Genomic DNA, 13,141 nt, shown 5'->3' on the forward strand with positions numbered 1-13,141 from the left:
AGTATTATTGTATAATGTGCAGTATATAGTATTATTGTATACTGTGCAGTATATAGTATTATTGTATACTGTGCAGTATATAGTATTATTGTATACTGTGCAGTGTATAGTATTATTGTATACTGTGCAGTGTATAGTATTATTGTATACTGTGCAGTGTATAGTATTATTGTATACTGTGCAGTGTATAGTATTATTGTATACTGTGCAGTGTATAGTATTATTGTATACTGTGCAGTGTATAGTATTATTGTATACTGTGCAGTGTATAGTATTATTGTATACTGTGCAGTGTATAGTATTATTGTATAATGTGCAGTATATAGTATTATTGTATACTGTGCAGTATATAGTATTATTGTATACTGTGCAGTGTATAGTATTATTGTATACTGTGCAGTGTATAGTATTATTGTATAATGTGCAGTGTATAGTATTATTGTATACTGTGCAGTATATAGTATTATTGTATACTGTGCAGTATATAGTATTATTGTATAATGTGCAGTATATAGTATTATTGTATAATGTGCAGTATATAGTATTATTGTATACTGTGCAGTATATAGTATTATTGTATACTGTGCAGTATATAGTATTATTGTATACTGTGCAGTATACTGTATTATTGTATACTGTGCAGTGTATAGTATTATTGTATACTGTGCAGTGTATAGTATTATTGTATACTGTGCAGTGTATAGTATTATTGTATACTGTGCAGTGTATAGTATTATTGTATACTGTGCAGTGTATAGTATTATTGTATACTGTGCAGTGTATAGTATTATTGTATACTGTGCAGTATATAGTATTATTGTATACTGTGCAGTATATAGTATTATTGTATACTGTGCAGTATATAGTATTATTGTATACTGTGCAGTATATAGTATTATAGTATACTGTGCAGTATATAGTATTATAGTATACTGTGCAGTGTATAGTATTATTGTATACTGTGCAGTGTATAGTATTATTGTATACTGTGCAGTGTATAGTATTATTGTATACTGTGCAGTATATAGTATTATTGTATAATGTGCAGTATATAGTATTATAGTATACTGTGCAGTGTATAGTATTATTGTATACTGTGCAGTGTATAGTATTATAGTATACTGTGCAGTATATAGTATTATTGTATACTGTGCAGTATATAGTATTATTGTATAATGTGCAGTATATAGTATTATAGTATACTGTGCAGTGTATAGTATTATTGTATACTGTGCAGTGTATAGTATTATTGTATACTGTGCAGTATATAGTATTATTGTATAATGTGCAGTATATAGTATTATAGTATACTGTGCAGTGTATAGTATTATAGTATACTGTGCAGTGTATAGTATTATTGTATACTGTGCAGTGTATAGTATTATAGTATACTGTGCAGTATATAGTATTATAGTATACTGTGCAGTATATAGTATTATTGTATACTGTGCAGTATATAGTATTATTGTATAATGTGCAGTATATAGTATTATAGTATACTGTGCAGTGTATAGTATTATTGTATACTGTGCAGTGTATAGTATTATAGTATACTGTGCAGTATATAGTATTATTGTATAATGTGCAGTATATAGTATTATAGTATACTGTGCAGTGTATAGTATTATTGTATACTGTGCAGTGTATAGTATTATAGTATACTGTGCAGTGTATAGTATTATAGTATACTGTGCAGTGTATAGTATTATTGTATACTGTGCAGTATATAGTATTATTGTATAATGTGCAGTATATAGTATTATAGTATACTGTGCAGTGTATAGTATTATTGTATACTGTGCAGTGTATAGTATTATAGTATACTGTGCAGTGTATAGTATTATTGTATACTGTGCAGTGTATGGTATTATTGTATACTGTGCAGTGTATGGTATTATTGTATAATGTGCAGTATATAGTATTATTGTATAATGTGCAGTGTATAGTATTATAGTATACTGTGCAGTGTATAGTATTATTGTATACTGTGCAGTATATAGTATTATAGTATACTGTGCAGTGTATAGTATTATTGTATACTGTGCAGTGTATAGTATTATAGTATACTGTGCAGTATATAGTATTATTGTATACTGTGCAGTGTATGGTATTATTGTATAATGTGCAGTATATAGTATTATTGTATAATGTGCAGTGTATAGTATTATAGTATACTGTGCAGTGTATAGTATTATTGTATACTGTGCAGTATATAGTATTATAGTATACTGTGCAGTGTATAGTATTATTGTATACTGTGCAGTGTATAGTATTATAGTATACTGTGCAGTATATAGTATTATTGTATACTGTGCAGTGTATGGTATTATTGTATACTGTGCAGTGTATGGTATTATTGTATAATGTGCAGTGTATAGTATTATTGTATACTGTGCAGTGTATAGTATTGATATGGAATGTGTGTGAGTTTCCTTGTGACACTTGACCACAGATTCCGCCAGGTCAGTAGAGGCCCCTCCACCTGCCTCCTGGCCCCTGGGCAGTCCTGGCTCGGGGACCGAATGTCCTTCATGATGTGGAGGGGGTGGGGGCTTCCTCTGGGGATAAAGTCCGAGACCCTGCGCAGACTGTGCCATACACTGCAGCTGGAGGAGCAGCAGAGCGGACTGTGGGTGAGCAGAGGGGATCGGGCGGGGGGGGGGGGGGGGGACGCTGTCATCTCCGCGCTCTTCACTTCTTTACTGCATTTTCTCCACATAAATGAAAAAAAACTTTTTCTGCAAAATGAAATCAAACGTTGCGGCTTCAGAAAATATTCTGAATATTCTGTAAATGTCACCTCTGTTACCGCAGAGCGCGACACGTGGCGCAGAAGCACGAGAACCGCCTCTAACATCACAGTACAGGCCGCAATGGGGACGTTTTCATTTTTATTTATTTGTTGCTTCTTTAGGTTTTTTAAATCATTTATTGTTTTTTTAAATATGATATTTTCCCTTCCCTGCAGTTGTACTTGTGTTGTCTTAGGCCGCCTGCACACCTTGCCGATTACGCGCGTTTTTTCCTTGCAGATTCTCACGTAGAGAAAAAACACAGCAGAAGGGCTCATTCACACAGACATTTTTTGCGTTCTGTATACGGTCCGTATACGGAACCATTCATTTCAATGGTTTTGCAAAAAAAACAACAATGAATGTGCTCTGTATGCATTCTGTTTCCGTATTTCCGTTTTTCTGTTTTGATCAAAGATAGAACATGTCCTATTATTGCCGGCATAACGGACAAGGATAGGACTGTTCTATCAGGGGCAAAAAAACGGAATGCACACGGACGTCATCTGTATTTTTTGTGGACTACAAAATACTGAAAAAGCCATATTTTTGCGGATCCATTGAAATGAATGGTTCCGTATACGGAACGCAAAAAACAGAATGTAAACGGAAAAAAAAGAGGCCTAACACATGCGGTTTTAGATGCAGAAACGCACAGAAATTCCTCTGTACCTTCTGCATGTTCACCCGCACCCGCCGCGTGCAATGTATGTTACGTAGCTGCACTCGCTGTAATACGGTTACGGGGCGCGGAGATGAAGCTCAGGTATGTGCCTGGAAATGACACGCAGCTGGCAGTTACGTGTGAATGATCCCCATTCCCTTCCAACCTGAGACATCTGAAAAAAACAGACGCCATAATCTGCGTCACTGGATTCCTTTTCTTCCAGGTTTGAGGTTCCGGTCTCCATGATGAGGGGCCCCGCACTTTTTACCGCCTCCCTCCTGGGGCTCTTGGCTGTGGTCTCCTCGGCAGACAATGAGACATCGTTTTGTAGGTCGCCGCCTCACTGGAGCATCGCGGACGAGGAGCCCATGGGGCGGTCGGTGGGTCAGGTGACAGTGGTCGCACTTCTACAGGCCAGCTGCAGTTTCTGCCTCGTCCAGGCTGCCAGGTAAGTCCGGTTCTAGAAGTGTGACGGGAAATAAGCGCCATTGTTGTACTGCACCAAGTCTGGATGAAGCATGTACCGCCATCCGGTGCCGCTTGTCACGGGCGGTAGGTCCGCCACCCAGTGGGTGACCAGACAGGATGACCCTATGTCTGTAGAGGGGACAGGAGCCACCCATCCCGCTGGAGGACACCCAATATCTTTCCTGTCAAACTGATTGCGGATTAGTGGAATTTTACTGCAAGTGTTGCCATCTGACAATCCGGAACATCTGACTCCTGTTAATGGCGGTCTGCAGCAGAGTCCGCTGACGCCCGGCGGAGCCGCACACACACAACTTTGATTGTTGTCTTTTCACTGGAAATTTTTAGTGTAAATATTAGCCGGCCAAAGGTCGTATTTACCATCAGCGCCGGCGGCAGACCCGGAACGACGCAGCAGCGCGGACACGTATAACCCTGGCGAGAAGTCGATGCCCAGCACACATCATATGGGATCTTCATGCCCTGGGGGGAGGGTCATACAATGAGTCCTCTGCGACCCCCCCTAATCAGTGTGAGGGGTTAAATCAAGAGCTCCTGGGATCAGGGATGATGGGAGTGATACCCTGCAATAGATCAGATTGTGAGCTTCTGGGAACAGAGGTAAAAGGACTGATGTACTGTGAGAGATTAGACTGGGATGATGGGAGTGATACTGTGTGTAATATAGGGAAATTACATGGTGAGCGTCTAGGGACAGGGATGATGGGAGTGATACTGTGTGTAATATAGGGAAATTACATGGTGAGCGTCTAGGGACAGGGATGATGGGAGTGATACTGTGTGTAATATGGGGAAATTACATGGTGAGCGTCTAGGGACAGGGATGATGGGAGTGATACTGTGTGTAATATAGGGAAATTACATGGTGAGCGTCTAGGGACAGGGATGATGGGAGTGATACTGTGTGTAATATGGGGAAATTACATGGTGAGCGTCTAGGGACAGGGATGATGGGAGTGATACTGTGTGTAATATAGGGAAATTACATGGTGAGCGTCTAGGGACAGGGATGATGGGAGTGATACTGTGTGTAATATAGGGAAATTACATGGTGAGCGTCTAGGGACAGGGATGATGGGAGTGATACTGTGTGTAATATAGGGAAATTACATGGTGAGCGTCTAGGGACAGGGATGATGGGAGTGATACTGTGTGTAATATAGGGAAATTACATGGTGAGCGTCTAGGGACAGGGATGATGGGAGTGATACTGTGTGTAATATAGGGAAATTACATGGTGAGCGTCTAGGGACAGGGATGATGGGAGTGATACTGTGTGTAATATAGGGAAATTACATGGTGAGCGTCTAGGGACAGGGATGATGGGAGTGATACTGTGTGTAATATGGGGAAATTACATGGTGAGCGTCTAGGGACAGGGATGATGGGAGTGATACTGTGTGTAATATAGGGAAATTACATGGTGAGCGTCTAGGGACAGGGATGATGGGAGTGATACTGTGTGTGATATAGGGAAATTACATGGTGAGCGTCTAGGGACAGGGATGATGGGAGTGATACTGTGTGTAATATAGGGAAATTACATGGTGAGCGTCTAGGGACAGGGATGATGGGAGTGATACTGTGTGTAATATAGGGAAATTACATGGTGAGCGTCTAGGGACAGGGATGATGGGAGTGATACTGTGTGTAATATAGGGAAATTACATGGTGAGCGTCTAGGGACAGGGATGATGGGAGTGATACTGTGTGTGATATAGGGAAATTACATGGTGAGCGTCTAGGGACAGGGATGATGGGAGTGATACTGTGTGTAATATAGGGAAATTACATGGTGAGCGTCTAGGGACAGGGATGATGGGAGTGATACTGTGTGTAATATAGGGAAATTACATGGTGAGCGTCTAGGGACAGGGATGATGGGAGTGATACTGTGTGTAATATAGGGAAATTACATGGTGAGCGTCTAGGGACAGGGATGATGGGAGTGATACTGTGTGTAATATAGGGAAATTACATGGTGAGCGTCTAGGGACAGGGATGATGGGAGTGATACTGTGTGTAATATAGGGAAATTACATGGTGAGCGTCTAGGGACAGGGATGATGGGAGTGATACTGTGTGTAATATGGGGAAATTACATGGTGAGCGTCTAGGGACAGGGATGATGGGAGTGATACTGTGTGTAATATGGGGAAATTACATGGTGAGCGTCTAGGGACAGGGATGATGGGAGTGATACTGTGTGTAATATGGGGAAATTACATGGTGAGCGTCTAGGGACAGGGATGATGGGAGTGATACTGTGTGTAATATGGGGAAATTACATGGTGAGCGTCTAGGGACAGGGATGATGGGAGTGATACTGTGTGTAATATGGGGAAATTACACGGTGAGCGTCTAGGGACAGGGATGATGGGAGTGATACTGTGTGTAATATGGGGAAATTACACGGTGAGCGTCTAGGGACAGGGATGATGGGAGTGATACTGTGTGTAATATGGGGAAATTACACGGTGAGCGTCTAGGGACAGGGATGATGGGAGTGATACTGTGTGTAATATGGGGAAATTACATGGTGAGCGTCTAGGGACAGGGATGATGGGAGTGATACTGTGTGTAATATAGGGAAATTACATGGTGAGCGTCTAGGGACAGGGATGATGGGAGTGATACTGTGTGTAATATGGGGAAATTACATGGTGAGCGTCTAGGGACAGGGATGATGGGAGTGATACTGTGTGTAATATGGGAAAATTACATGGTGAGCGTCTAGGGACAGGGATGATGGGAGTGATACTGTGTGTAATATGGGAAATTACATGGTGAGCGTCTAGGGACAGGGATGATGGGAGTGATACTGTGTGTAATATAGGGAAATTACATGGTGAGCGTCTAGGGACAGGGATGATGGGAGTGATACTGTGTGTAATATGGGGAAATTACATGGTGAGCGTCTAGGGACAGGGATGATGGGAGTGATACTGTGTGTAATATGGGGAAATTACATGGTGAGCGTCTAGGGACAGGGATGATGGGAGTGATACTGTGTGTAATATAGGGAAATTACATGGTGAGCGTCTAGGGACAGGGATGATGGGAGTGATACTGTGTGTAATATGGGGAAATTACATGGTGAGCGTCTAGGGACAGGGATGATGGGAGTGATACTGTGTGTAATATAGGGAAATTACATGGTGAGCGTCTAGGGACAGGGATGATGGGAGTGATACTGTGTGTAATATAGGGAAATTACATGGTGAGCGTCTAGGGACAGGGATGATGGGAGTGATACTGTGTGTAATATGGGGAAATTACATGGTGAGCGTCTAGGGACAGGGATGATGGGAGTGATACTGTGTGTAATATAGGGAAATTACATGGTGAGCGTCTAGGGACAGGGATGATGGGAGTGATACTGTGTGTAATATAGGGAAATTACATGGTGAGCGTCTAGGGACAGGGATGATGGGAGTGATACTGTGTGTAATATGGGGAAATTACATGGTGAGTGTCTAGGGACAGGGATGATGGGAGTGATACTGTGTGTAATATAGGGAAATTACATGGTGAGCGTCTAGGGACAGGGATGATGGGAGTGATACTGTGTGTAATATAGGGAAATTACATGGTGAGCGTCTAGGGACAGGGATGATGGGAGTGATACTGTGTGTAATATGGGGAAATTACATGGTGAGTGTCTAGGGACAGGGATGATGGGAGTGATACTGTGTGTAATATAGGGAAATTACATGGTGAGCGTCTAGGGACAGGGATGATGGGAGTGATACTGTGTGTAATATGGGGAAATTACATGGTGAGCGTCTAGGGACAGGGATGATGGGAGTGATACTGTGTGTAATATGGGGAAATTACATGGTGAGCGTCTAGGGACAGGGATGATGGGAGTGATACTGTGTGTAATATAGGGAAATTACATGGTGAGCATCTAGGGACAGGGATGATGGGAGTGATATTCTCTGTGTACTTCGATGTTAGGGCTCATGCACACTCATGTATTTTGTTTAAGTTTTTTTTTTTTTTTGCGGACTGTATGTGAAACCATTCATTTCAATGGGTCCGGAAAAAAATGGAAGTTACTCCATGTGCCTTCCATTTCCGTATGTCAGTTCCGCAAAAAAATTGAACTTTTCCTATTATTGTCCGCATTACGTTCTGCAAAATACGGAATGCACAAGGACGTCATCTGTATTTTTTGCTGATCCGTTTTTTTTTGCGAACCGCAAAATACATACGGTCGTGTGCATGAACCCTCACAGTAAGGCCTCTTGCACACGAACGTGTGCGCCCCGTTGCCGTATTGCGGACCGCATTTGCGGATCCGCAATACACGGGTGCCGTTCCGTGGGCATTCCGCATCATCACGGATGCGGACCCATTCACCTCAACGGGTCCGCAAATCCGGAGATGCGGAATGGTGCGGAACGGAAGCACGGAACTGAACCCTTCAGAAGCACTACGGAGTGCTTCCATGGGGTTTCGTCCTGCACTTCCGTTCCGCAAAAAGATAGAACATGTCCTATCATTTTGCGGATCGGCCGAATCGCGGACCCATTAAACGGCTGCTCCACGGACTGTGCTCGTGCATATGCGTCTGCAGCACGACCACGGGGCGCACACGTTCGTGTCCAAGAGGCCTAGTGCTAGTGACATTTCTACAGATCGGTGGTAGCAGGAAGCAGGACTGTCCTGGGTGTTGTACTGGAATGTGGCCACCGGGGGGCAGACTCGCCTCCACATTTCTTTCCTGTCGGTCCATTTCATGATCCCACTGCCTGTACATGGGACATAACACGCAACCTGCATTAGGCCCCCTTTACCCAGGGGCCCCATACCATGATATCTACACCACTGAGCAGGAGTAGAACTGGACAGGTTTTCATTCAGTGACAACAAGCAAAGATCCTGGAAATGAGGATGATCTGACTCATGAGGTGTAATAGAGATTTAGCGGTGTTTTTGTCTTTCAGTATGGGTCCGCTACGCGATAAGCTGGTCGGTCGGGGTCTCACGAACATAAGTTACGTGATTGTCAATGACCAGAGCTTCCTGTCTAAGCTCATGCTCCCGGAGCTGAAGAGGAGAGCGCCGGCGGGGATCCCCGTGTACCAGCAGCTCCCCAACCAGGAGGACGTGTGGAAGATCCTGGACGGAAACAAGGACGACTTCCTGATCTATGACAGGTGGGTGACAGCAACTCCCAGACATGGCCTCCGAGGACTATGTATGTCCTATGTTATTGCTCCCGAAGAAGGGGGACACTGCATAGCCCCCGAAACGCGTTGAGCCTCGATTCAATAAAGGGGAAGTTTCCTGACGCACCCACTTGGTGACTGCGGCCTCTTCCTGCGGTTCTACATGCGATCCTGGCGGCCGGGGAGTTATGCCTATGGGTGTCTTGAGTTTATTCCATAGAGTCTAGACTATCTCCCCCCGTGAAGTGAGTCATGACACAGATTTTCTTGGTTTTACCTTGTTTTTATCTTTTGATATGTTTTAAGGTGTTATCTGATCCCCACTATGTATTTTGATTCCTATTAGACATTACTATATTCTCCTATTTAGTTTTCTTCATACAGAGTTGGCGCCCTCCAGTCTGGCTGGGCCCACTTCTTTTCTCTCTTTCCAAGTATATGCTCCGAGGACTATGCAGGGACTGGACTCCCGATATCACAGAGGAGCATCATCCCCAAAAATCTAAAAATCCCTTCCATCGTTCCCTCTGAGTACTAGATGTGGATGCTCGGGGCTATCCGCTCCCCCACGTCCTCCATACTCCTGAACGCTCTGTAATGACGATGATCGTGTTTGTGCTTCACAGGTGCGGCCGCCTCACCTTCCATATCCGCCTCCCTCTCAGCTACCTCCACTTTCCCTATGTGGAAGCCGCCATCATCTCCACCTATTATGAAGATTTTTGTCAGAATTGCAGCTTTTACGCAAATGTCACTCAAATGGTAAAATTTTATTAATTTATCACCATAAATGTAATGCGCGGAGCTGATCCAAGCGCCCAGACGTGTAGATTCATCACAGTGCAGGTCGTATGAGGAATCCGCTGCTTCTAGAAGATTAAAAGACAACCTTTAGTTGGTTTCTTTCCGAAAATTCTGTTTCATTTTGGTGCAAAAAGTAACATTTTAGGGCTTGTCTCCTTTTCCAACATCCCACAACAAGCGCAGCAAAAAAACTGTCTGCACTGGATGCAACTTTTTCTACCAAATTGTGCGGACCGGTACAAAATGCAGCAAACAAAAGAGCAAATATGGGCCATTGTATCCTCGTAGTAGTTTAGAGATGATAGAGCTGTGCAGATACATTGTATCCTCATAGTAATAAAATACAGAGATGATAGAGCTGTGCAGATACATTGTATCCTCATAGTAATAAAATACAGAGATGATAGAGCTGTGCAGATACATTGTATCCTCATAGTGATATAATATAGAGATGATAGAGCTGTGCAGATACATTGTATCCTCATAGTAATAAAATACAGAGATGATTGAGCTGTGCAGATACATTGTATCCTCATAGTGATAAAATACAGAGATGATTGAGCTGTGCAGATACATTGTATCCTCATAGTGATATAATACAGAGATGATAGCGCTGTGCAGATACATTGTATCCTCATAGTAATAAAATACAGAGATGATAGAGCTGTGCAGATACATTGTATCCTCATAGTAATAAAATACAGAGATGATAGAGCTGTGCAGATACATTGTATCCTCATAGTAATAAAATACAGAGATGATAGAGCTGTGCAGATACATTGTATCCTCATAGTAATATAATATAGAGATGATAGAGCTGTGCAGATATATTGTATCCTCACAGTAATATAATATAGAGATGATAGAGCTGTACAGATACATTGTATCCTCTCAGTAATATAATATAGAGATGATAGAGCTGTACAGATACATTGTATTTTATGTTTTGTAGCAGAATGCAACCATTGGGAATATTACCACAGATGTAAATCCAGATCGACGGTCAGACTCTAGGACTGCGGGCCCTGGAAAAGACAAACACAATGGAAATAAAGCCAATGAGCATCATAATAACCATAGAGCCGACAATGAGCAGAATCATCAACCCCATCAACAAAAGAAGGGAGAACCTCATCAACCAATCATCACTGACCGAGAACCTCATCAACCAATCATCACTGACCGAGAACCTCATCAACCAGTCATCACTGACCGAGATCCTCATCAACCAATCATCACTGACCGAGAACCTCATCAACCAATCATCACTGACCGAGAACCTCATCAACCAATCAGGAGTCAGACTGACCCATAGTGTTCGCGGAATAATTCTGTAATTAGTGTGACAACCTGTCATGAAAATAAATGAGAGGTTGTCACAGCTCCGCCCCCTCACTCATTAATATCCCTAAAGCCTCATTCACACGTCAGTGTTTGGTCAGTGATTTCCATCAGTGATCGCAGCCTCCACAGATATAAGTTATAAGAGAAAGATCTGCTCCTGTTCTGTGTTTTGGCTCAAAATCACTGATGGAAATCAATGCCGGGGCCCCTGGTGCCCTTCGGGGAGGGGGGGGGGGGGCAGTGGAATAGTTGTATGTTACATGGTGTGGATTGAGTTTCCTATCACACGGGAGCCCCCCAGAGACAGGGTCGACATTACTGGGCCGTTCTATAGTCAGTAGCCACTTCAGTAGTTAAAAAATTTGGAATGATTTTAATTTGGTAAAAAATATTTCTGTAAAAAGATAAAATAAATCTGGAAAAATGTTCGGAAACTTGTCGTGGAAACACAGGGTCATCATTAGACATGTTATAGGGAGGAATCGGAAAGTATGTGCCCCCTCATGGGTGAGATTCTCGTCTCCATGTTTTTCCGTAACTTCTCCACTGTCCATATCTTCCTAACAATCGGAGGGGTAAGACTATGGAATTAAAGGGGAACTCCAATCTAATAAGAAAGCGTTTCCTGCTGCAGTGAAGCATCCAGACCCCTGTGCTCCTGTGAGCTCTGGACGGCCCCTCAAACCTCGTGGAAATGAAGATTCTGCTGATAAGCGGCACCAGCTCGACTGGAGGGAGGAAGGATATCTTGTATGGAGACTGAGGGGGCCCCACACTAATGTAGCAGGAGCCATTCCTGACGCCCCCTGGGGGTCATTTCCTGGGTGAGTGCCATGTATCAGGGAAGTGGGGGTCTGGGGTCACTTTCAGGAGGAGGGGTCAGGCAGGTCATGTGATCGGTCACCTGCGCACAGGAAGAAAAAGAGCAAAATGTAACGAGGCAGGAAATGGGAGGAAACAATGTAGCAAAGGAGTCAGTGTTTAGGCTACTTTCCCACTGGAACTGCCCGCCAGATCCGTCAATCTGCAAGCAAACGGACAGCATTTGTAGACGGAACCGGATGCAGATACATCTTACAAATGCATTGCAAGAACGGATCCGTTATATATATTTTTTTAAATTTTTACCAGTCTGCGCATGCGCAGATCGGAAGGACGGATCCGGCATTGCGGTATTTTTAATGCTGGATCCGGCACTAATACATTTCAATGATCCGGGATTTTGGACGGAGATAATAATGCAGCATGCCGCGGTATTTCCTCCGTCCAAAACGCCGTTCAGTGACTGAACTGAAGACGTCCTGATGCATCCTGAGCGGATTTCTCTCCATTCAGAATGCATGGGGATATGCCTGATCCGTTATTTTCCAGTATTGAGCCTCTAGGACGGAACTCAGCGCCGGAAAAGAAAAACGCTAATGTGAAAGTGCCCTTACCCTGGCAGCCCCCGGTCACCAAGAGCGGCTCAAACCCACGGCAGGACACGGCACGCTGATCAAGAGAGAAAAGGTTATTACCGGAATTCAGTACAATGCAACATGGCGGTCGTATATATGCAACACTGTGGCAGTATTATAGAGCAGTAGAGACGTATTCTGTCACACGGAAGATCCGCCCCGGGGTCATCACCCCAAAACCATCCCACCCGCAGTAACAGATTATGGGAAATTAGATACAGGATTAGATACACAGCTCAGCAGACAGTATCACACAGGACAGGATTAGATACACAGCTCAGCAGACAGTATCACACAGGACAGGATTAGATACACAGCTCAGCAGACAGTATCACACAGGATAGGATTAGATACACAGCTCAGCAGACAGTATCACACAGGACAGGATTAGATACACAGCTCAGGAGACAG

At 43.3% G+C, this 13,141-nt stretch overlaps 1 protein-coding gene across 2 annotated transcripts; it reads left to right on the plus strand.

Annotated features, from left to right (window-relative positions):
- The first annotated feature begins 2,550 nt into the window (after positions 1–2,550).
- On the plus strand, positions 2,551–11,361 carry LOC120979434 (selenoprotein Pb-like). 2 transcript variants are annotated; one of them, XM_040408200.1, is made up of 5 exons: positions 2,551–2,633; positions 3,683–3,907; positions 8,901–9,113; positions 9,752–9,887; positions 10,885–11,361. In XM_040408200.1, exons 2-5 carry the CDS (start codon positions 3,702–3,704, stop codon positions 11,242–11,244), a joined length of 915 nt encoding a protein of 304 aa, XP_040264134.1. In that variant the 5' UTR covers positions 2,551–2,633; positions 3,683–3,701; the 3' UTR covers positions 11,245–11,361. The 2 variants fall into 2 exon arrangements, with proteins under 2 accessions (XP_040264134.1, XP_040264133.1); XM_040408199.1 differs by having other exon boundaries at positions 10,882–11,360.
- The last annotated feature ends 1,780 nt before the right edge of the window (positions 11,362–13,141 follow it).

Source organism: Bufo bufo, chromosome 9, assembly GCF_905171765.1.
Source record: "Bufo bufo chromosome 9, aBufBuf1.1, whole genome shotgun sequence".
In the NCBI taxonomy this organism is placed as follows: Eukaryota; Metazoa; Chordata; class Amphibia; order Anura; family Bufonidae; genus Bufo; species Bufo bufo.

Excerpts from the sequence above, each read along its gene's own strand:
- LOC120979434 (XM_040408199.1), top strand. The coding sequence starts at position 3,702 with ATGATGAGGGGCCCCGCACTTTTTACCGCCTCCCTCCTGGGGCTCTTG. Across the intron at positions 3,908-8,900 it reads TGCCTCGTCCAGGCTGCCAG|TATGGGTCCGCTACGCGATA; the intron begins GTAAGTCCGGTT and ends TTTGTCTTTCAG. Across the intron at positions 9,114-9,751 it reads GACTTCCTGATCTATGACAG|GTGCGGCCGCCTCACCTTCC; the intron begins GTGGGTGACAGC and ends TGTGCTTCACAG.